Source organism: Pleurodeles waltl, chromosome 7, assembly GCF_031143425.1.
Source record: "Pleurodeles waltl isolate 20211129_DDA chromosome 7, aPleWal1.hap1.20221129, whole genome shotgun sequence".
NCBI lineage: Eukaryota > Metazoa > Chordata > Amphibia > Caudata > Salamandridae > Pleurodeles > Pleurodeles waltl.
In genome coordinates, this window is record NC_090446.1 from 78,921,303 (window position 1) to 78,944,099 (window position 22,797).

The window sequence follows — 22,797 nt, forward strand, 5'->3', positions numbered from 1 at the left end:
TTGGCCAGAAAGGTACAGCTGGTTACATGTGTAAAGAAAGCAAGGAGTCAATCAGAAACTATGCATCTGGGGTATACATGGCCACACAATTTAGGAGGGAACTCACATTTTTTACAGCAAAAATGGCTTAATTTTAGCTTTCTGCCCACCTTAAAACTTCCACCACTTCAATGCAATGCAATGAGGAAATGAAATACCCCCCATTTTTTCTAAGTCTCCGTCCTTCTGTTCTTAAATCTTGACTTGTATTGCAAACACACACAGGCCATGTTCCCTGGACAGATAAACACAATTAGCTGAGGTGCACACTCACTAGACTTGTCAACTCATTTATTGAGTATTTCGCTAAAAAAGTTTTTTCTGTACTCACATTATTGGAACTTCATTGTAAAAATAAGGGTAGCAGTAGTGGAGTGTGGGACAAAAGCCTCAATGGGGATAAACTGTTCAATCCTTCAACATTCAGTTGGGGCAAAATAATATTTCTTTTATTCTGAGAACAGCGCGCAGCTTTCCTTTATATATAGGGTAGAAGCAGTTTAAGCAAACCCCAAAGCATTTGCTCATTTTGCTGGGCCAGACAGTGTTTGCTTCGGCTGTAGAATATACAGTCTGCAATGGGGAAAGAGGCATCACGCTATGTACCATCAACTTTTTTCAAGTTGTCTCACATTTCATAACACAGTCAGTGGCTTGAGGATCGAACTTTGAACTTTGCAATGATGCTCTGTGGATACAAATGTTGCACTGGAAATAAGGGTGCAGGGTGAGATGTTAAATTCCAATGCGGGCCTAACGTTGAAGAAGGAAGTAGCTCAACACAAGGGTCAGTGTTGTGATCAAGTATCCTGGGTGAGCATCTGGAATGGCCAGCCAAGGCGTGGGTTACAGGAGATTCCAGACGTCTTGGAATAGATGGAGGGTCATGGTGCTCAGTTGGGCATCAGGTAACTCCTGAAGTTGTAACAGTGAGCTCCACATTAGACCTTGGACAAGAGCGGTGTCCTTGATAACTCAGGGACTTTGAAGATGTGTTTGTCTTAACCATGCTGCCAAACCAATAACAAACATTAAGGTTTAAAGAAACGTCTGACAATTGACACTTTGAAAATCCTTCCACTAGGGTGACTCTCCAAAGTTGAGAAAACTGGCCTGAGTGGAGCGACTCATGTATCTTACAAAAGAATAGATATTGGGAAGCCCAGACCTTCCACCCAATCGACTTCTAGAACTCCTTGATAAAGTCAGTCGGTCCTGGTTACCATTGGATAGAGAGGAACAAATGTCGGCAGAATGTGCATGATACCTGATTATTTCACTCCACCATGCTCTGATCAGGGTGCAAGATTCACTGGAAAATTTTCCCTAACCTTTACCCCTCCAAGGCAAGAAGGTGGGAATGTTTGAGGTGCACCACATTCCAGCGGGGAAGAAGGTTGAGTGTCAATCTCAGCACCTCACAGAGAGGAGACTATGGATTTATAAGGCACCCCTTTACTTCCATTAAAGTTTACTCATCAAGATGGAATCAGCTTGGCGGAACTCTGCAGCGATCTCCTCGAAGGTGCGCCCACGTGTCTCTGGAACACGGAAAAAGGTGTAGGCAAAAGACCCCAGTAGGATAATGGCGAAGCAGAGGAAGACGTAGGGGCCAATTAGATGCTAAAAGAAGAAGTTGAATAGAAAGAAAGAGTTACAGATGATTACACCTTTCTATTAAAACATGATTTAGAAAACCCCTGATACACACACACCCTTATAAGGATCAGCAGAAACGGACACTGTGTGGTTTAAAGAACCCGGGACACCAACATACCGTGGTACAAGGAACCACAGACAAATGTACCTTCTTGCAAAGAACTCATGACAGACACATCCCCCTGCAAAACACACTCTTTTATAAAGAACTCAAGACACGGACATACCTCTTAGAAAGAACCTCCAACAAACACACACAGCATTCACAGCACACACGCACACTTCCAAAAAGAAACACTGACACTTTTACCCTCTTACCTAGAAACGCTGACACAACACAACCCTCTACAATCAAATGTTCATCCTTGCTTTCGTAACATACTCTCATCATCACATCATCACATAACTATTCCCTGTGCAAATAGCTCTCTGACCTGAGGCTAGGTGCATATTCTATAAACACCCCTCTAGAATAAAAAAATACTAAATAAAAAGCGACTAGAAGAGAGTATTGCCTTACAGGCACTGTCACAGAACTTTTCACTACCACAGTGCAAGCTTCCATAGGATGTGCAAAGTTGTGTCGGTGACTGTGTAGTACCATGGAGAAACGTTGCCTCTGGACTTGGTGGCAGGCTTCTGGTGACCTAGACGTGTCCTAGAGCTGTCCATCCTACAGAAAAGACCCCTTGAAATTCCAATACCATGAGCCTTTTACACTCCAATGGAAATCTGTTACATGTGGTGTAATTGGATTACTTCCCATTTAACAAATTCTGGCAACTGTGAGAGAAGTGGTATTACAGATTATTGATATATGTGAATTTCACATTACCTGGAAAAAACATGACCTGTTCCAAGATCACCAGGTTGGTGCTAAAAAATTCAGAAAACTGGTATTAAACATGATTACTGCAATATGTGTGCAGAAAGTCCAAAACTGATGTAATATGAATGGCCCTTAATGTGATAACATAATTATGAATTTGTGTTATTTCCTAAGATTTACTGTTCACTTGTAAATCAGGTGCTAAAATAATTGGTTACCCCTTAAATCCTGATACACATTTATAAGACTTTCACTCATAGAAGCTGATCATACCACCAACTATGAAATTATGAGGAAACATAACATCAGTAAGTATCAAGCATAGACCACCCATGATCAGAAATGACTCAAGTAACCCAAAAGAGTGTCAGTCTGTCTTCTCTGAGCAACACAAAGCAAATCAAATAGAAAATAAAATAAATTCCTGGGGTGCCCACAGCAGCCTGTGTGTTCTTAGATATTCCTTTCTTCTCTTCTACAAGTCAATCCAACAAGAACATAAAAATATTCACTAGGTTTATGACAAATAAAAGGAAAAATAGGGAAGAAGGAACCATATACAAAGAAATAAAGAATGACAGAGGGTGATACATGAATGAAAGACAAAAGGATGAATGAAAGACAAAGGAATGAACAATGAAAAAACGAAAATATTTTAGAAAAAAGGAAGAAATAACTTATAGGCGAAAGTAAATGGAAATAATGGCAATAGACAAAAGAAACTAACAAAGAAGGAAGAGAGGCTAAGAATATAGAAACTGAGAAAAAGAATGAAAGTAAGGATAAGCAAGGATGAATAGCTACAGAAAGGGAACGAAAGACCCAGGAAAAGATAGGAAAACAAAATATATGAATGTGAAAGAAATAGCAAAATAAATGAAGGAATGAAGAAACAAGATAGTGAAAGGGAGGGAAAAAGAAGACAGGATGGAGGAGAAAGATGTCAAAGAAAGAAGGAAGATATAGCTATAGATAGATAGATGGATAGATAGATAGATAGATAGATAGATAGATAGATAGATAGATAGATAGATAGATAGATAGATATATGCAAAGAAATTTACATGAAAAAGCTGCAGAACTAATTCATTTAACAATGGACAGAGAAAATGATAGAAAATTCTGAAAAGAAAAAGAAAGAGAAACGAAAAGAAAGAAACAGAAAGACAGAAAGAAAGGAAGAAAGTTAAACATAGAGATACTGGGAAAGAAAAAAGTACAAAAGGCAAGATAGAGGTGAGCACATTCTGGAAAAAAGCAACAAAAAAGAATATGCAAAATACAAAAATAAAGGACAAAGGGGGTCATTCTAACCCTGGCGGTCCGAGACCGCCATGGCTAAAATGACGGAAGCACCGCCAACAGGCTGGCGGTGCTTCCTGGGCCATTCTGACAGCGGCTAAAACCGGGTCCGGCGGTTTCCTGCCGGATTTCCCCCGGTTGGCCAAATCCGCCATGGCGGCGCTGCAAGCAGCGCCGCCATGGGGATTCTGACCCTCTTCCCGCCAGCCTGTTTCTGGCAGTCTTCACCGCCAGGAACAGGCTGGCGGGAACAGGTGTCCTGGGGCCCCTGGGGGCCCCTGCACTGCCCATGCCACTGGCATGGGCAGTGCAGGGGCCCCCTAACAGGGCCCCAGCCTGCTTTTCACTGTCTGCCTAGCAGACAGTGAAAAGCGCGACGGGTGCAACTGCACCCGTCGCACACCTGCAACACCGCTGGCTCCATTCGGAGCCGGCTTCAGTGTTGCAGGCCCCTTTCCCGCTGGGCCGGCGGGCGCTAACTTGGCTAGCGCCCGCCGGCCCAGCAGGAAAGTTGAAATGGCCCCAGCGGTCTATTGACCGCGGAGCGGCAATATGGCGGTTACCGCATGCCGCGGTTGGAATGACCGCCAAAGTCTGAAAAAAAATACTAAATTTGGAATTGAATAAAAACAGAACATAGAAAGAACTAGATCAGGGAAAAGGAAACAAAAGAAGTTGGGTGTTCCAAAAGAAAGAAAATAGAAAATCCATCAATAAAAAGAGAAAGTCTAAATGATATGGATGATTGCAAATATGAAGAAAAATGCATCATTTAGAAGTAAAGAGAAAAAGCACAAAAAAAGAAAAAAGCTTGGAAAGAAAATGCAGGGGGAAAAGGGTAGAACGAATAATTATGTGCAATTAAAAAACAAGAAAGAATAAAAAATAATGAAGGACTGAAATAAAGAAAAAAGAGAGGCGGGGGAGCGAGAGCAGGAAATTAGAAAGGGGCCACTAATAGCAGAGAGAAGAAAGTTAAAGGAGTTAGAGAAAGTACTAACAAAAAGTGAGATAAATAAAGACCTATCACCCAGTCCTTTCTCCTACCCGGAGCGGCTGGTAGAACATTCCCACGAAGAACTTGTTGAGCCAGTTCCAGCTGCTGGCCACCCCCATGGCCACAGGCCGAGCCGACTGACTGAAGAGCTCTGCGGTGATGTACCAGGAAATGGGACCCGGACCCATCTCGTAGAAAGCCACAAAGGTGAAGACAGCCAGGACCAGTGGGTAACTCATCCATGGGACCTCACTCTGCAGAAGAAAGTGGTTCTATTAAAATAAATCTATTTGTGTGACTTCTGCAAGACCTGTTGGAGTAACACTGTGGAGGGAAGTGGCTCATGAAATAAAACCTTCTTGCAGTTTTAGACCATTCTGAGAGACAAGTCTATTCGTAGATTAGAAGACCTTGGGGCATATTTACAACAAACTGACGTAGGGAAGCACTGCAAGTATTTTTGCTGCACTGTTCTAACCCAATTTGAAACAGCAGCAATGCACCGTATTTATGAGATATTGTTGCATTTCTGTCCCTTCCCCCTGTACTGGCGCAGTCTGCTGACTAGTGCCAATGTAGGAACCCTTGCATCATAGTGCAAGGGTGCCCACGTAGCATGCAGGATTTTATTGTGCAGGAAGGGGCACCTTCCTGCACAAAACAATCCATGGAGGCGTTTTCCTCTTTCTCTGTGTGCTGCAGAACGCAGCACATTCAGGAAGAGGAAAAAAACAAGGAGAAATAAAGACATTTCTCCTCTTTGCGCCTGTCCAGGGGAGGAGTAAGATTTTGATGCATTCCTAGGTTAACCTTGCCTTGTGAATCTGGGAATGCATCAAAACCCATGGGTGTTGCGTGGGAAAATCCTCTGCAACACCCATGGAACGCCCCCGACACAGTGTAAGGCGATGCAGGCCCCAATGGCCATGCCCAGGGGACATTCGTGTGTATGATATCCTGCAATTGTACTTTTGCATGAAGTAATGTGAGAGACCGCTGCTCATGGGGACTGACCTACCATTCCACGTGGGAGAAGCTTATGGTTTGTGGTTAAGATTGAGTAGCTGAGAAACAACTCTTAAGAGTTCAATGGGTTACAGACAGGCACGGTAAATCTTCTTTTAAACCCAATCAGAAGTGACAAAAATGATGTATTGTCATGACTTATGTGCTGCTTTACCCTGGAGGCCGCACAGCAAGTGGCGTGGATCCTGTTCTTGAATGTTCGGCCTTGGCCCAAGTAGGGGCGACTCTTTCTGGTAGCCACGGTGCTGCAGGCAATGGGTACGCCAAGAGCAGGCCGTGTCCCTCAGAAGTAGGCCAGTGGGAAAAAAAAACAGAAAAGGGGAAAAAACCTCCACAAAGATATGTTCCTAAAGCAGGAACAAAAAGGAAGAGATATCAACAAGAGAAAATACAGGAAAAAGTACTGTCGAGAACCAGCACAAGAATACGAGGAAGCAGGAGCGAAGACACCATCCAAACAGAAAGTGTTGCAGCACAAGGAGAGAAAGAATCACAGCCCTTAAATACCAACAAACAGGAAACGACCAACAGGAAGTGAAAGGACACCATCTTAGATAGGGAAAAGTACATAGAACAGAATGGACTAGGAACCATAAAGAATAGGGAACAAGGAATGCTGGGAAGAGAAAGGTAACATGGGAAGGGGGAAAAAACATAAAGGAAGGCACAACCAGATGTCCCAGAAAAGAAGAAAAAGAAGAAGAGAAGAAAAGAAAAAAGAGAAGAAAAGAACAGGTGAGTGGGGGTCAGAAATGCCTGAAAACGCAGTGCACAGCAAAAGAGCGAGGCCCCATGCCCAATTTGGGGCCTCGGAAAGCACACAGCAGACTGGGGGCGCGCCGCGTCAGGGAAACGCGTGTTGCGGCCCGAGCCAAATGTTCGGCTCGTGCCACTTGCAGCGGCGCAACATGTATAGACAAAGCTCCATAGAGCCCACACAGGAGTGACAGAGGTGCAATCTATAGGCATGCACTCAATGCAGGGATCCATTTACACTAATGCTGTATAGACAAGCTCCCTAGAGCCCACACCGGAGTGACACAGGTTCGATCCACAGGCATGCACTCAACGCAGGCATCCACACTAATGCGGTATAGACAGGGCGCCCTAGAGCCCACCCAAGAGTAACAGAGATGCTATCCACAGACATTCACTCGATGCTGGCGTCCACACTAATGTGGTATAGACAGGGCTCCCTAGAGCCCACTCAAGAGTAACAGAGATGCTATCCACAGACATTCACTCGATGCTGGCATCCACACTAATGCTGTATAGACAATGCTCCATAGAGACCACCCAGGAGTGACAGAGGCACAACCCACAGGCATGCACTCGATGCAGGCATCCACACTAATACTGTATGAACAATGCTCCATAGAGACCACCCAGGAGTGATAGAGGTGCAATCCACAGGCAGGCACTCGATGTAGGCATTCACACCAATGCTATATAGAAAATGCTCCATAGTGCTACCGAGGAGTGACAGTGGTGCGATTCATAGGCATGCACTCAATGCAGGCATCCACACTAATGCTGTATGAAGAATGCTCCATAGAGACCACCCAGGAGTGATAGAGGTGCAATCCACAGGCAGGCACTAGATGCAGGCATTCACACCAATGCTATATAGAAAATGCTCCATAGTGCTACCGAGGAGTGACAGTGGTGCGATTCATAGGCATGCACTCAATGCAGGCATCCACACTAATGCTGTATAGACAATGCTCCATACAGTCCAACAAGGAGTGACAGAGGTGAAATCCACAGGCATGCACTCGATGCAGGCATCCACACCAATGCTGTATAGACAATGCTCCATTGTGCTACTCAGGAGTGACAGAGGTGTCATCCACAGGCATGCACTCAATGCTGGTATCCACACTAATGCTGTATAGACAATGCTCCTGAGAGTCCACTAAGGAGTGACAGAGGTGCAATCAACAGGCATGCACTCGATGCAGGCATCCACACTAATGCTGTTTTAACAAGGCTCCCTAGAGCCCACACAGGAGGGACAGAGGTGCGATCCACAGGCATGCATTCGATGCTGGCATCCACACTAATGCTTTATGAACAATGCCCCATAGAGACCACCCAGGAGTGACAGAGGTGCAACCCACAGGCAGGCACTCGATGCAGGCATCCATACTAATGCTGTATAGACAATGCTCCCTAGACCCCACCCAGGAGTGACAGAGGTGCAATCCACAGGCATGCACTGGTTACTGGCAATCAGCGTGATTACTCCAAAGAGTCAAACTGTGAACAACCTAGTGACAACAATACAGTGGCTATTTTGCACACTCCGAATTAATGGGGGTGGTGGCATGGTAAGGCTGTGGAAGGAAGGGAAAGAAGCAGGGGCCCTGGCCTTAGGCCCCTTCCAAGTTCAATGATGGAAAACACAACGGGAAGACTCCCTTAACCTCTCCATTCTTTACCTTGATGCAGAGCTTAAAGCCCCCAGCAGAAGTTGAGAAGCAGAGCCAGCTGTGAGAAGAAGGAACTCAGGCAGATGCGGTGAAGGAGGCAACGGGTGAGTGTAGCGTAATGCCACTATTTTCAAACTGGGAAGTGAGAGACTTAAAAAACAAACATTTGCAATGCAATAGGTCTCCCATGTACTTGAGTTAGAGCTATTGGCATTCATAGCTAGATTTTCTTGTCACATAAATTGGTCAAACCTGCCTCATAATTCCGTCTTTTCCTGCCATATATTTCAAGTGGCCATGCATATAACTAAAGCACTTCCATTTAACTTCTTCCTCTATCTGCAGCAAAAAATGAAAATGTTGCCATTTAGCATCCTAATTTAAATCTTTCATGCTAATTCCAACAGAATACCGCTATCACCACCTCACCATCAGAGCTACTGACTGGGTAACACAATTCCCCAAAAAGACACAAGACAGCCACAGAGGAGAAATAAACTAGAAGGGTCACCCAAACATATCAAGTGTGTTCAAACAATCATATTCTAATAAGGATCTTAAATTGGCCTAAATTATGGTCATAACTGTAATAAGGAGAGATTATTACAACATATACCGTTATCATTTAAACCTTTATCAGAAATATACGTTTGGCATTAGACTGTAATGCTAAAAACAGCCTGTAGGGGGAACCATAACAAAAATATCATTTGTAAGAAACATGGTAATGTAACCGTATTGTTAAACCTCAGAAAGCATAAACCCATGAAAAACAAAACAGGAGAAAGTAATGCAATGTAACCATATAATAAGCCCCTGGAAAGCATTTGTATGGGCGACAGATCTACTACAGTGATATTGCAACCAAGGTCTTTAAAAACAAAACTTCTTATAGCTATAAAACTAAAGTTTTAACCATGAGAAAGCTTAAATGACATTGAATGGTGGGAGGAGTTAATATTTTGGAGTCCACTCGAATGTAGGGACCCATAAATGGTGTAGACAGAAAGAGCACGGTGTGATCAATGTTTTGAAGGTGGTCCCAGCTAGAAAACAAAGGTTCCAGCCAAGAGAATCTTTAAAAAGACATTGAATGGTGGTAGAGGTTATTGTTTTGTGGTCCCCATTAACCTAGTGTGGGGACCCAGAGATGACCTAGACAGAAAGGGGCATATTCATCATCATTGTTAACTTTATTTCGGTAAAACACAAGTACCATAAAAGCGCATCACAAATTCACAATTTTACAAAAATAAACTATGTATAAAAATCCTAGAATATAAAACATTTTCCCTTTAAAAATCGTGCCGTATTATAGAATCGTGCAAAAGTGCAAAGTTTTTCATACAAAAATATCATAGATCAAATATATTCCTAGCTAAAAACAATAAGTAGGATAAAAGTACAATACATTCCCATTATAGGCTCCTATTTATGAAATGGCTTTAACGTTTTTGTTCTAGCACGCCAGATTTCATCTAAGTAGCTGGCTAAAGCAAATGCCACCACGCCCTGGGTATTAGACCTAAAAATTCTAAGGGCTGCAAACCAATTTTGGAAGCCCATGATTCTACAAAGAGGTACAATCCATTTGATTCGTTGTTTATCATAAGCAGGACAATGGAATAGTACGTGTGCACTACATTCGGGAAGGCCGCAGCCCATCGGGCAAAAATTGGCCTGAGGATCATCTTTAGACCAAGTACAGGTGAAAGAACGTAGCGGTAACGAGCCTAGCCTGAATCTGATGTAAAGGGCGCGGGCTCGAGGGAGTGTGATCAGATCCATATACGATTCAAACTCGTAATGACATTTGATTGATGTGAACTTGTCTGTCAAACTACCTAAAGGGACCTCTGCTAGTTTTCCCAATTTTAGCCACCGCCAATATACATCCTTTACAATATGTACCGCATTTTTGGGTAGATCATAAGAGACCATCCAAAAGTGGGCCACCCCAATTTGGTCAGACTAGCTCTAACGTAATTGCACCAAGGAATTTTTCCCATGTAGTTCTCACTAATCAGAGCTTTCAACCATGTCTTATATGGGCTAAGTGTATCCAGGGACCATATTCTGATCCAGTATAATATTGGTTTCAGCGCTGCTATATGTGCAATAGTGTCTACGTTCACGTCCATACGGACAGGCATCGTAGGGGAACTAGTAGGTATTCTGAGGATAGACTTTATAAAAGAGTTTTCAGCAATCTCCAAATCCTTCAGATTACCATATCCCCATAGCTCCGCTCCATACAGAGCACTCCCTCTTGCTTGTAGCTTGTATATTTCCATTGCTGGAGTAATTGTGAACCTAGGGGACCTATTTGCAAATCTCAGAACACCGCCCAGGTTCTGCTTCAGAGACATATGTGCCCTCGTTATCTGAGCCTGCCACATATGCGTATCCTCCAGTTTAACCCCCAAATACACAAACTCAGCAACTCTCTCCAGCTCTACCCCTTCCGTAAAGATTCTCTTTCTTAATTTGTGTTTGTTGTCACCGAAGATCATGTACTTTGTTTTCGTAGAATTAACTTCAAGGCCGTGATCATTACAGAAGGACGTGAATTTTTGGAGTAAGTTTGTTAAACCAGAAGCAGTTTGGGATAATAATAATGTATCGTCCGCAAAGAGCAGGCACGGTGTCTTCACCCCCCCTAATTTGGGGGCATCACTGTCGCAAGCAAATAGATAAGGAATACAAGCATTTATAAATATTAAGAAGAGGGTTGGGGCCAAAACGTACCCTTGTCTCACTCCCCTTTTAATTGGGATCTCTCTTGTTACATCCCCATTTGCTCCCCATCTAATTTTAGCAAAGGTCTTATTATACAAGCTTTTGATTATATTCAATAGAGTGCATTGGAGTCCTACTCTATCCAGTACCTCCCACAGCTTTTGGCGTGGGACCAAGTCAAATGCGGATCGAAGATCCGCATTTGACTTGGAATAGCTTCCCTCCTTCCAGATCCACAGACTTCCATTTAATCGTGAGGAATCTGAATATCTGGTCGATTGTGATAATTTTTCATTTACATGCTTCCGGGCTGGGGAGCACGCTACACTTGTCAACTTCATTTACTTGATTTTTATTCTTTTTTTTTTACAGTTTTAATGTAGCCTGAAATTGGCAGTGGAGCGCTTTACAATGAAACAAGATAATACTAGGCAAGTTTTTAAGCAGTGGAAGATCAAGTGATGGGTGCCAAATCTCAGGATATTGAGTTTTCCTGGTTCTAACATTGACAGCTCTATCTCCATCTGCCTCCTTCCTCTTTAGAGTCAAGCCTGCGATAGCACATGTGTCATCCTTGAGAGACACTATTGTTAACAAAAAGGGCTTGGAGCTCTCCCATTGTTTACCATTTGTGGGCTTGAGCAGGACTATTCTTTACAGCCTTGTTATTTGTCAGTGCAGGCTAAGCATCATTTCTGTTCCTTTCTGAGGAACAGGGACCAAGCACCAGTTGTTTCAACTTAATCAGTACCTGTCTTCTGCTCCAGACATAACTAAGGTAGTATTCTGATATTTTTAACTTCTAGTGCCCTGCAAAAAGAAGGCGTCTTCTAGCGCCCTGCAAACAGAATGCATGTGACTGGCAAAAACATGCCCAACCGAACAAACAAAATTGCAAAGTTCTATTTTCTATAGTTAACTTTCTTTTATTTTTTCTAAGTCTTTTTTTCTCACTTTGCAGACGCATGTTTTGTTTTGACAATTATCTTGTTTTAAAAATTGCAAAGCAACATTGTTTCTTTCTTATATCTAATTTCTAAAATGATGCTTTAACACATAATTGTGCAATTCACCCCAATCTATCCCACACCACACAACCCACACCAATCCACTCTGCCCCACTCAAAACCAATCCACACCACTTCAATCCACCCCAATCCAATCTACCACACTCCAATCCACCCCACTTAATCCAATCCACCCCAATCTAATCCACCTCAAAACAAATCACTCACCCACTCTAAACCACCCCACCTGAAAAACACTCCACTCCAAACCTCCCAATCGACCCCAATATAGTCCATGCCACACTAATCCACTCAAATCCTATTTACCCCACTCCAATCCTCCCCACTCCAATCCATCCCAATGCAATTTGCCCCAATACAATCCGCCCCACTCCAATCCACCCTACTCAATCTGATCCACCTCACCTCACCTCGCTCCACACCAATCAACCCCAATCCAATCCACCTTACTCCAATCCAATCCACCCCTCTCCAATCCACCACAATACACCTCACTTCAATCCAATCCACCTCACACTAATCCAATCCACCTCACACTAAACCAGTCCACCCCACTCGAGTCCACACCACTTTAATCCAGTCGAACATAATCCAAACCACCCCACTTAAATCCAATCCACTCCACTCTAATTCACCCCACTTCAATCCACCCACACCAGTCCAACCCACTCCAACCGAATCCACCTTAATCCACCCACTCCAATCCATCTAAATCCAATCCAGTCCAATCCAATCAACCCACTCCAATACAATTCACCCCAATCCAATTCAATCCAATCTAATCCACTTCGCTTCACTCCACTCCAATCCTCCCCAAACCACACCACTCCACTCCATTACATCCACTCCATGCAGTCCACCATAATCCATTCCACTCCATTCCTCTTCGATCCCCCTCACTCCAATCCAGCCCACCCCACTCCAAACCACTCCAGTCCAATCAGCCCACCCCAATCCAATCCACCCCACTCCAACCCAGTCCATCCCAATCCAATCCACCCCACCCCTAAACACCCAACCCAATCCAATCCAATCCACCCAACCCAATCCACTCCACCCAATCCACCACACCCCAGGTCCAATCCAACTTCACTCCAAACTAATCCAACCCACTCCAGTCCAGTCCACTTTACCCCAATGTGTAGCAACTCCTCAATATGCCCAACTCCAATCCATTACAATCCATCCCACTTCATCCAATCAACCCCATCCAATTAAAACCCAACCAATCAATCCAATCCACCACTCATCAATCCAATGCACTGCACTCCAATCCAATCCACCCCAGCCCAATGGAATCCACCCCGTCCCAATCCATCTACCCCACTCCAGTCCTATGCACCACACACCAATTAAGTGCACCCCCTCCAATCTGCCCCAACCAATCCAATCCAATCCAATCCACTCCACTCAAGTTCAGTCCACCATACTCCAATTCAATCCACTCCATCCATTCCACCATACCCCGTCCATCCCACTCCAATCTATTCCAATCAAATTCATCCCACCCCACTCCACCCAATCCAATCCACTCCAATCCACCCCACTCAAATGCTGTCCACCACAGTCCAGTCCAAACGACCCCACTTGAATAAAATCACCACAATCCACCCCATTCTAATCCAATCCGCCACACTCCAAACAACTCCAATCCAATCTAAATCCACCCCACCAAACTCCACCCTACTCAAACTCACTCCATATCATCTCACTCCAAAACACCCCACTCCAATCCAATCCCTCCCGATCCATCCCACCCCACCCCAATCCATCCACCCCACTCCAATTTAATCCACCCCACTGCAATCCAATTCACCCCAACCCTATCCACCCCACCTCAATCCAATCCAATCCATTCCAGTTCAGTCCACCCATCCCACTCCAGTTCTGTCCAATCCACTCCAGTCTAGTCCACTCTATCCAATCCAACCCACCTAACCACCCCACTCCAATCCATCCCACTCCATCCACCATTTCCTCTCCAATCCTATCCCTCCAGTCTGCTCCAATCCACCCCACCCTACTGCAATTTACCCCACTCTACTACAATCCACCCCACTCCACTCAATCCACCCCAATCCACTCCACTCCACTTTACCCAACTCTGCCCCTCTTCAATCCACCCTACATTGCTTCAGTCCAGTCCATCCAACTCTACCTCAATCCATGTCAACCAAGTCCACCCTTTTCCACCCCATTCTACACCACTCCACTCCACAACACTTTCTGCCACTGAACCACCAAGCTCTACTCCCCACTACTCCATTCTGCAACACTCTACTCCCCACTACTCCATTCTATGACAGTCTACTCCAACAAATGCACACTAGGACACTCTACCCCCACTCCACTCTACAATACTTTACTCCCTCTACTCCAGTCTACGACACTACACGTCACTAACCGTTAGCCATGCTGAACAGCAGCCACACTGATGTACAACATGGCTAAAACGCATTGTCAAAGCCAATATCTCTTGCATCGGCAAGACCTATTGGCTTTGCCAATGCTTGTTTTATGTTTGTTCCTACCCTGGAGCATAGCTTCTTTACCATTCTTTCAAAAGGATGACTTTTATCTTTCTAGGGCTCCATCTCAGGGAACAACTTTTTCTTTTGCTTCCACCAATCCCTGGGACTCCACTTCTTTTCTAGTTCTCTGTTAGTTATGTCCTACATGTGTTGCTTCTGCCCCAACATCCCACCCTTAAACGCCTTGTGGCCCTCTCCATGGTCTTGCACTGCTTCCACTGCCCATCCGATGTCAACTGGGGGTTGTATTTTTTTCATTTAAACAGCGTCCCTCTTCCCAGCTGCTCCTATGTCCCAGTGGTATATGCTTCAAACTCCCCCGCTTGCTCTCCCCCGCCCATTATGCTTTGGTCTATAACTCTTTTTTCACTGTTGGAAGGCCAGGCAGCTACAAAAAATTGTTTGGCAAAAGTTTCTCCATGTTCCCTTCATTACACTCCAACAATGCTTGTGGATATTAATTGATTTACAACTTTTTTGTTTGCACCACCCAAAAACTTACCAACATCCATCCTTCAAGCTCATACCGCCGCATGAAAAGGTGAAACAGGGGCACTTTTAAAAACATTTTGCTTTACTTTTCGAATCTCCCTGCTAAGGATGGTGTAGGAGCTTGGCCTCATGCATAAGGGATCCTGGTCAAGGGCCTGCCAGGTGGGTTTCTAAGAACCAGTTAGTGAGGGGCTGGTTATTTCTGTATTGTATTGTATTGTATTGGATTGGATTGGATTGGATTGGATTGTATTGGATTGGATTGGATTGCATTGGATTGGATTGTATTTCTGCTTAGTTCATCAAACCCCATTGTGGGGTGCCAATGAGTGTTATCAAACTTGCGGCATGCTACACTGTAGGGGAGTGGTTGGCTGGACAGGAGTTATATTTGGAAGCATTTTGTTGTCATGCGCAAGTGTCCATACACCTGAGACATGTTCTTAACTTATCTTTGGTGGCACTTAGCAGTGTGATATGGAGGAAGGGGTGTGAGACTGTACAAAGCATAAGTGTAATTACTTGGCAATTCTAGTTTGCTCTGTTGACCCCTTATCAGGTCTATGGTTTTCTTTACACTTTCTCTCCTACCTCTAACTGGTTGAGTCAACACCACCCCATGAGAGAGGAAGGGAGTGGAGGAAAGAGTTAAAGAGAGAAAGGCAGGGATCTACCTAACTGGTCTGCATTACAGTCATCCTTTTCTGATTAAACTATAGGATGATTAGTATCAATTTAGGGCATTATGATGCCTTGGACCTGCATGTATATGCTATTGTACAGTCCTCTGGGATACCAAATATGTGGTAGCTCTCTTCGGTGATTAACTATTTATCCATTGATGGCTAGACTAAGTGAATAGCCAGTGGTTTTCCCATGATATAATTTATCTCCCAGTATTTGTGTTCTAATGTGGGTGATGTATTAGAACCCCGGGGGTGTATAATTGATTTTGGGCCTACATTGATTAAAGTTGGCTGTCATGTATCCTGTCACAATCCCTGTTCAATGTGTGCGTCATTACTGTCCAGCTTTCATACTTTAAAGTCAGCTAAGGAGATGTTTCTCATATACTTTACTAGGGTCTTTCACTCTTTAGCAGAGAGCTCTATAATGACCTAAAGGGGTTCAATGTAGGTATCAAGGGATCTGGTTGAATGGGACCTCGAGCTTGGGAATAGCCAGGTTTTTACTTCCTCCTGTATTTCAGGTGATTTCATTTATTTCATATCCTTGCTGGCAAGGAGTTCCAAAGTTTTTCTGCCTGTACGAAGACTGAGGTTCCCCCGTTGGACTTGTCCTTATAAGAAGGAAAAATAAGCAGAGGTGCCAATCTTGAGCATAGAGCTTGGTTTTGGGAGCATCACTGGAATTTTAGGTCTAGGGATTGCAAGCCTTTCCATTGATTGGTTTTGTGGATGACGAGCAATAAAGAGGGGCAGATTTATTAAATTGTTGTTTTCTTTTTGCAGTATGCAACGTGGTGCCAAATTAATGCAACCCTTAAAATGTGATTGATCAAGCCACGCAAGAACACCTTGCAGGGCCTTGAGTGGCTTGATAAATCCAGAGTAATGCTATGCAGCTCAAATCACTGCCTCAGGGAGGCGTTCCATGGGTGGTGTGTGGATGTTCCAACGCAACACCCAGGGACTGGGAATGCACCAAAACTGCTACATCTCTTCAAGTGAGGCGTAACGAGGAGACATATGTTTATTTTGCCTTGTTTTTTCCTCTTTTTAAAGAGGAAAAAGAAAAGCATCAGGAGATTGTTTTTGCGAGAATGAAGGTGCTCCTTCCTGCACTAATGCAACCTGCTTGCACCGCAGGCACCCCTGTGCCATGGGGCAAAGGAAGGAATGTCATGTTAGATACAGCTCATTCCTGCCCTTTCCCAGTCATGGAGGGCAGCGTAAATTTGCCCCAGGGTATCTTGCTGCCAGTAGCCATTATAGTCCTCTTTTGGTTGGAGTGAAGTAGTAGTCTTGCTGCTGTGCTCTGGATTCTTTGTAGTTTTCTTAATAGGAAACAAGGAACGCCAAAGTTCAGTCTGCATAATGTTTCAGTCCTTAATGAGTGATTTGTTCATTGACAGTGAGCGTGCTGGAAGTAGGACTGGAAGTGTCCAAATTTTGCAAAATTTATTTTTTTGTAATTATGCAAACTTTTGGTAAAATTAAGTGAAATTATAGGAAATGCAAATCTATCAATTAGCACTATATTTTTGAGAGTGAAATGCGTCCTTGAGTCAATTTTAATGTGACAATGCATTGTGCACTAAAAAATAGCACAATAAAAATTGTTTTAGCGAGCAACCATCACATTATGGTTGTTCGTGTTGTTCTAGAAGTGTAGGCTATCTTGTGAGATGCTATCAAGATGCCCTAAACCGCTCACAGCCAATCACAGAGGCAAGAATTGCCTCCTACTTGTGTTAAAGGGCCAATGATGCTGTCCTTTTATAAAACAAATTAAAAAAGACAAACTTCACAAGCCTTGCAGTCCTAACATTGGCTTAACCACAATTGGCATATTTAATGTACTTATAAGTCCTGAGTAAAAGGCACCACATGTGCCCAGAGCCTGTAAATTAAATGGTACTAGTGTGCCCACGGCACTGATTCTGCCACCCACTTAATTAGCCCCTTAACCATGTCTCTGGCCTGCCACTGCAGAGCTTATCTATGCAGTTTCAAACTGCCATGTCGACCTGGCAAGTTAAACCTCTTGGCTGGCCTAAACCTTCTCTTTTTATACATATAAGTCACCCTTATGTTAGGCCCTGTGTGACCCACAGGGTGGGGTGCAATGTATTTAAAAGGCAGGACATGTACCTTTAAATTTTACATGCTCTGAAAGTGAAAACTTCCCAAATGCATGATTCACTACCGCAAGGCCTAGCTCTCCCATATGATAACATCGGAATTACCTTATTACATCTTATAAGGGCAATTCCAAATCTGAAAGAGATAAAGTAGTTTATTTTGATGTCTCTGAACTCACAATTTAATAGCACAATTTATGGTGAAGTCGGATTGTAAATTGCAGATATGGAAATGCCACTTTTAGAAAGTTGGCATTTTACTACTTTAGCCATTGGGTCCATGCTACCTGTCATCAATACATGTCTGGGGTGGGGTGACAGCTGGGCTTGTGCATTCCCTTCAGTCAGCCACACACAAAGGGTGCTTAGATGTCCCTGATAAACCCTCGACATCCTGGTGGGCCGTCCTGGGCAGGATAGGTGGGAGAGGGGGACGCATACACCTGAATGGGCAGTGTCCTGTCACGCACAAAGAGCTGCATACCCCCCTGTAGTGAGTCTCTAGCTAGGATAGGAAGGGAAGATCTCTGTGCACTTCAAGGGCACTTCTTTGAAGTCTCCCCCACTTCAAAGGCACAATTGGCTATAAGTACTGGACCTGTGACTCCACCAACTCAGTACACTTCTGAGCCAGAGGACATTCTGCCAGGAAGAAGGGCCACTGTGCTGCTTAGGGGACTGTCACTCTGCTGGACTTTGCGGGACTCCTGCTCTGCTGTGCTTGCCCTGCTGCCTGCTGCCCTCCTTGCATGGCAGTGAGAAGGACTGGGCCTGTATCTCTGCATCCCTAGAACCAAAGAGATTCCAGGGGCTTGCAGGCTTGTCTCTTGTTCTGAAGTTTCAGGGTCATCAAAGACTCCAATTCCATCTTCAAGCAGCACCTGGAATTTGCTTGCTGAAAGTCATGCTCTGCCAAGTAGTGCCAATCCGGTCCTGAGTCCTTGGAAGTGAATAGAAAGTGCTGCATCTGCCAGAACCTTCACCTCTACACCTTCACACTGATAAAAACTGATGCATCATGTGTTGTGAGATCGGGATTGGCACACCACCGTTGTCATAAGAACAGTACTGGTGCATCGCACTTAAAAATACCACATCACCTCCAAAACCACCACTTTGGAACCAACGCATTGCTGCCACTGTGTGGAAAAGATAGATGCATCACCCCTCCAGCGTGGATTAACCTGGCCCATCGCATTCGGAACCACCACATTCAGAACCGGTGCATCGCACTAAGAACCAGCGCATCGCCACAGTGTAAAAATCAGGCGTAACACCCCAACGGCATGGGGATCATCGACACCTCATGATCCAATAAGTACTAGGGTACTGTTGCGCATTGGGCTCTTCGTGGGTTCTGTAGCCCACCTGTGCTCCATTGTAAGTGGCCTGAACTCACTGACTTTGTCTCGGTCCAGCGCAACCAAATATCCCAATAGGTGCTTATTCCTTCTAAACACTACTTGCACATCTATTCTTTAAAAAATCATATCTTGATTTCTCTTTATTGAATTGTTGTATCTTTGGTCTGGTTTTATTCATAAAAATATAAGCAATTTTTCTAACATGGTGTGGAGTCTTATTGTGGTATTTTCGTTGTGTTACTCTTTGAATTGTTGTACAAACCTTTAGTGTGTATCTGACTTAACCTTATTAGCATTGCTGTTCCTGCTTGGACAGGTTGCATACATCTTCCAACCAGAAACCCAATTTCTAACACATGTGTAATCCAGAAGGGAGCGATACAGTAGATTGATATAAAAAAAATATGGTATTTTCTGGTCTTACATAAGGCGTTGACTGCTAAGTGTCAAAACAGTCATTGAAATGTGTTGTTAGAATATATGGGGATCTCTCTCATCACTTATTTCAGCCATTTGAAGGGAAACCGGTAAATGATGGCACAGTAGATCTCACAACTCAGCTGACATCAGCAATACACAAACATTCAGAACATCTATTACTTGTAATTGTCAGAGAAGAAGGATTGGGTAAAGAAAATTGTTTTTATTTTCCCCTGGTTGGCCCTTTTAAAACATTGCTAAGCCATTCCATAAGTGACGCAAAACAAACTCTTGATTTCGTTTTCAAAGACAGATCAACAAACTACAGTTCCATAAAGACCTATATTATGTCAATTTTCTCTGGGCACCTCCCCAGGAAATGATGTGAATTCACAGCTTTTGTTCCAGCACTATTGTGGCCCCGCTTATTTTCTCTCATCAGTGTAGAAAGATAACACCCTAGTGCTTTATCACACCTCTCTAGCCTCCAACTGATGTAAAGCGTGATATAAGACAGGTGGTTCTAAAGGACATGAGCTGATGTTAAATACTTAGGACATGTTACAAGACAAATACGGTACTCTATAGAACCATCCAGAACATATCTCAGGTTTTAGGGGCCAGAATTTTTCTATAATATCTGGGATATTTAAAGATTTTCTTTTGGGTGTTGAGGGAAGCACATGTTATCCTTACTACTCTTCATGAGATGTGTATAAGTTGTCTCTTAAAGTGCTTCTATATAATATTAGTGGTATTCTATGGCAAACATTATAGTTTGAAAAGGGCAGATGCTTTAGGAACGCCCAGACATTCCTTATAGAGAACTTGGAGTGGGATGTCACTCTCTATAAAAAAATATCTAGAATTTTAAAAGAGACATCTTATTTGACCAAGCATATACTTGATTCCTCCTATTGCAATGTCAAGCATTATGTGATTCTGAAAAGCTAAATATCAAGGAGCTGAAGAGAATGGTACTGTTGCGGTCATGTTTACTTGGCAATAAATATCTTTCTGCCTCTATATCTTGTTGAAAAGGAGTTATACTCTGCTAAACTGTCAGTGATCCCCTTAAGGCCATGATTGTGTAAAGAGAATCTGATTCTGCAGGACCATCCCTGTCCAATAGTGGGCTTCTGGAGCCTAGGATAGAATACATTAGGGTTGTGTGACAAAGTATAGATACTACGGATATCCACAGAACATAAGGTGTACTCACCAAAGTGCCAATGGTAATAGTGAGTAGGATATCACACAGCGCCATGACCAATTGACCAATCAACAGAAGTGTTCTTCGACCTGCCTGCTCCACCAGAAAGACCTAGAGGGCAAAAGTAGACAGTCGGCAGTGTTTTTATTGAGGATGAACTAAATTTTATTTACATTCCAGTGAAATATCAAAAAACATTTCTGGAAATTATGCTTTTAATGTGACATGTGGTTTGCCAGTATCTTGTGTCATTTTTCACAGAAGCACCCACTTCTGGGAAAAAAGTCTCACCGGATACCACCAGGAGACTGGTTTGACCAAACAAATGTCAACTGGGAAAATATTTGCTGCACAAGTGCATCTCTTGCATGGAAAAAATTATGGAAAATTCTGTAATGAGAAATTTCAAGTCATTTTGGGAATTTTCATAGGATGAAATTCTGGAATTACACAGTATTCAAAAGCATATTTAAAATTTGTTCCAGAGCTAGAGTTTAGAACCTGAGGAACATGAATGTTCCATAGAGGCTACTGCTTGTTTCCCTGACATTGGGGCTGTTTGTCCTGGACCCAGAGGCAGGAAGAGAAACCAGAAGAGGCTCTTAGAGCCAGATTTGCTTCTGAATGTTGTATTTGTCATTGATGTTGCAATTGGAGGCCACAAAGGAAAAGCCATGAGATGTCACTGGGTGCGTGATGTCACTACCCATAGCATGGTGGTCAGTCAACATTCATGCACAGGAAGTCGGGTATCACAACCCTGACGGAGCCGGGGACTGGAACAAGATCAAAGTTGATTTGCTTATCCCTGATTAAGTTTTGAAGTGCCACCATAGGCAAGAAGCAAAGGACTGGGAGGCGAGCCAAAGCCATCACGAGTGACTGGCTTCACCCAATCATGCCTGTCATCGATTTGTTGCTTATAGGACAAAGAGTGTCTGGGCGCCCTCACAGGTGACAAGCAGCGCTCAACAAATCCACCTTACATTACATTACAAGAGTGTAGCAAGTGTGACATAAGCCATGAAGGTTGAATGACATATAGGTACCCTGCCCCTAGGATGGGTAGTTAAAAGCACTTATAATTGGGGTGTAATGGGTCCATCATCTCTCATGCTCCGCCGCCTCTGCACCTTCTATATTAATGATAGTTAGATCCCTGGGAATAATCAAGTGTTCCATCAACACAGCCCCCTGTGCTCATTGTTAAGAAGGCCCTTCCCCCTTACAAGATAGTCCAACATACTTACAGCAGCAATGGTGAAGATGATATTGACGACTCCAACCCCAATAGTGGTATACGTGGGGCTCCCAACTTTTGCGAGGGTGAACAGCTTTGTTGAATAGTTGATAAGCTGCGGGATTGTGGTCGGGAGAGACAGGAGAAGATGTAACAGGGAGGCGGTGGAGAGCACAAAATGACCAATCCTTCATAATTAATTCAGCTTTTATTTACATTCATGCACCCTTTAAAGTCTACTGAAAAATATTAGAAAACAGCTAAAAAATAAATAGCCATTTAATCATCATTTTATTTGTGGTTTATTTAAAATGTGAAATGGGTAAAATGGGTGGACTAATGCGCTAGGCAATTTGGTAAGCCAGTGGGACAAGCACATAATCTGTACATTATATATGTATAAATATATATATATTTCAACACACACACACACAAATATATATATATATTTACACACACATATATATATATATATATTTGATATCACAGCCAATAAACAGCAAAAATGCCCCAATACGTTTTGTCTGCCCCTCCCCCCTGGACCTTGGTCACGGGTTTGTTTAACTGAGTCCTACAGCACTTGTTATACTATTATTGTCTGTGTGTTTTTTCATTTCCTATTGCCCCACTCGTGGTTCATTGTCTTACAGAACCAATTTTGT

At 43.5% G+C, this 22,797-nt stretch overlaps 1 protein-coding gene across 2 annotated transcripts in view; it reads right to left on the reverse strand.

The window, feature by feature from the left end:
- Window positions 1-302: 302 nt before the first annotated feature.
- Window positions 303-22,797, reverse strand: part of LOC138303681 (solute carrier family 2, facilitated glucose transporter member 1-like) — a 91,439-nt gene continuing 68,944 nt past the window's right edge. For both annotated transcript variants that reach the window (XM_069243008.1, XM_069243007.1), the window contains exons 8-11: window positions 22,146-22,250; window positions 20,905-21,006; window positions 4,877-5,080; window positions 303-1,662 (exon numbers count right to left, since the gene is read on the reverse strand). In XM_069243008.1, coding sequence (XP_069099109.1) covers window positions 1,504-1,662; window positions 4,877-5,080; window positions 20,905-21,006; window positions 22,146-22,250 — 570 coding nt within the window. In that variant the 3' untranslated portion in view covers window positions 303-1,503. The remainder of the gene's footprint in view (window positions 1,663-4,876; window positions 5,081-20,904; window positions 21,007-22,145; window positions 22,251-22,797) is intronic.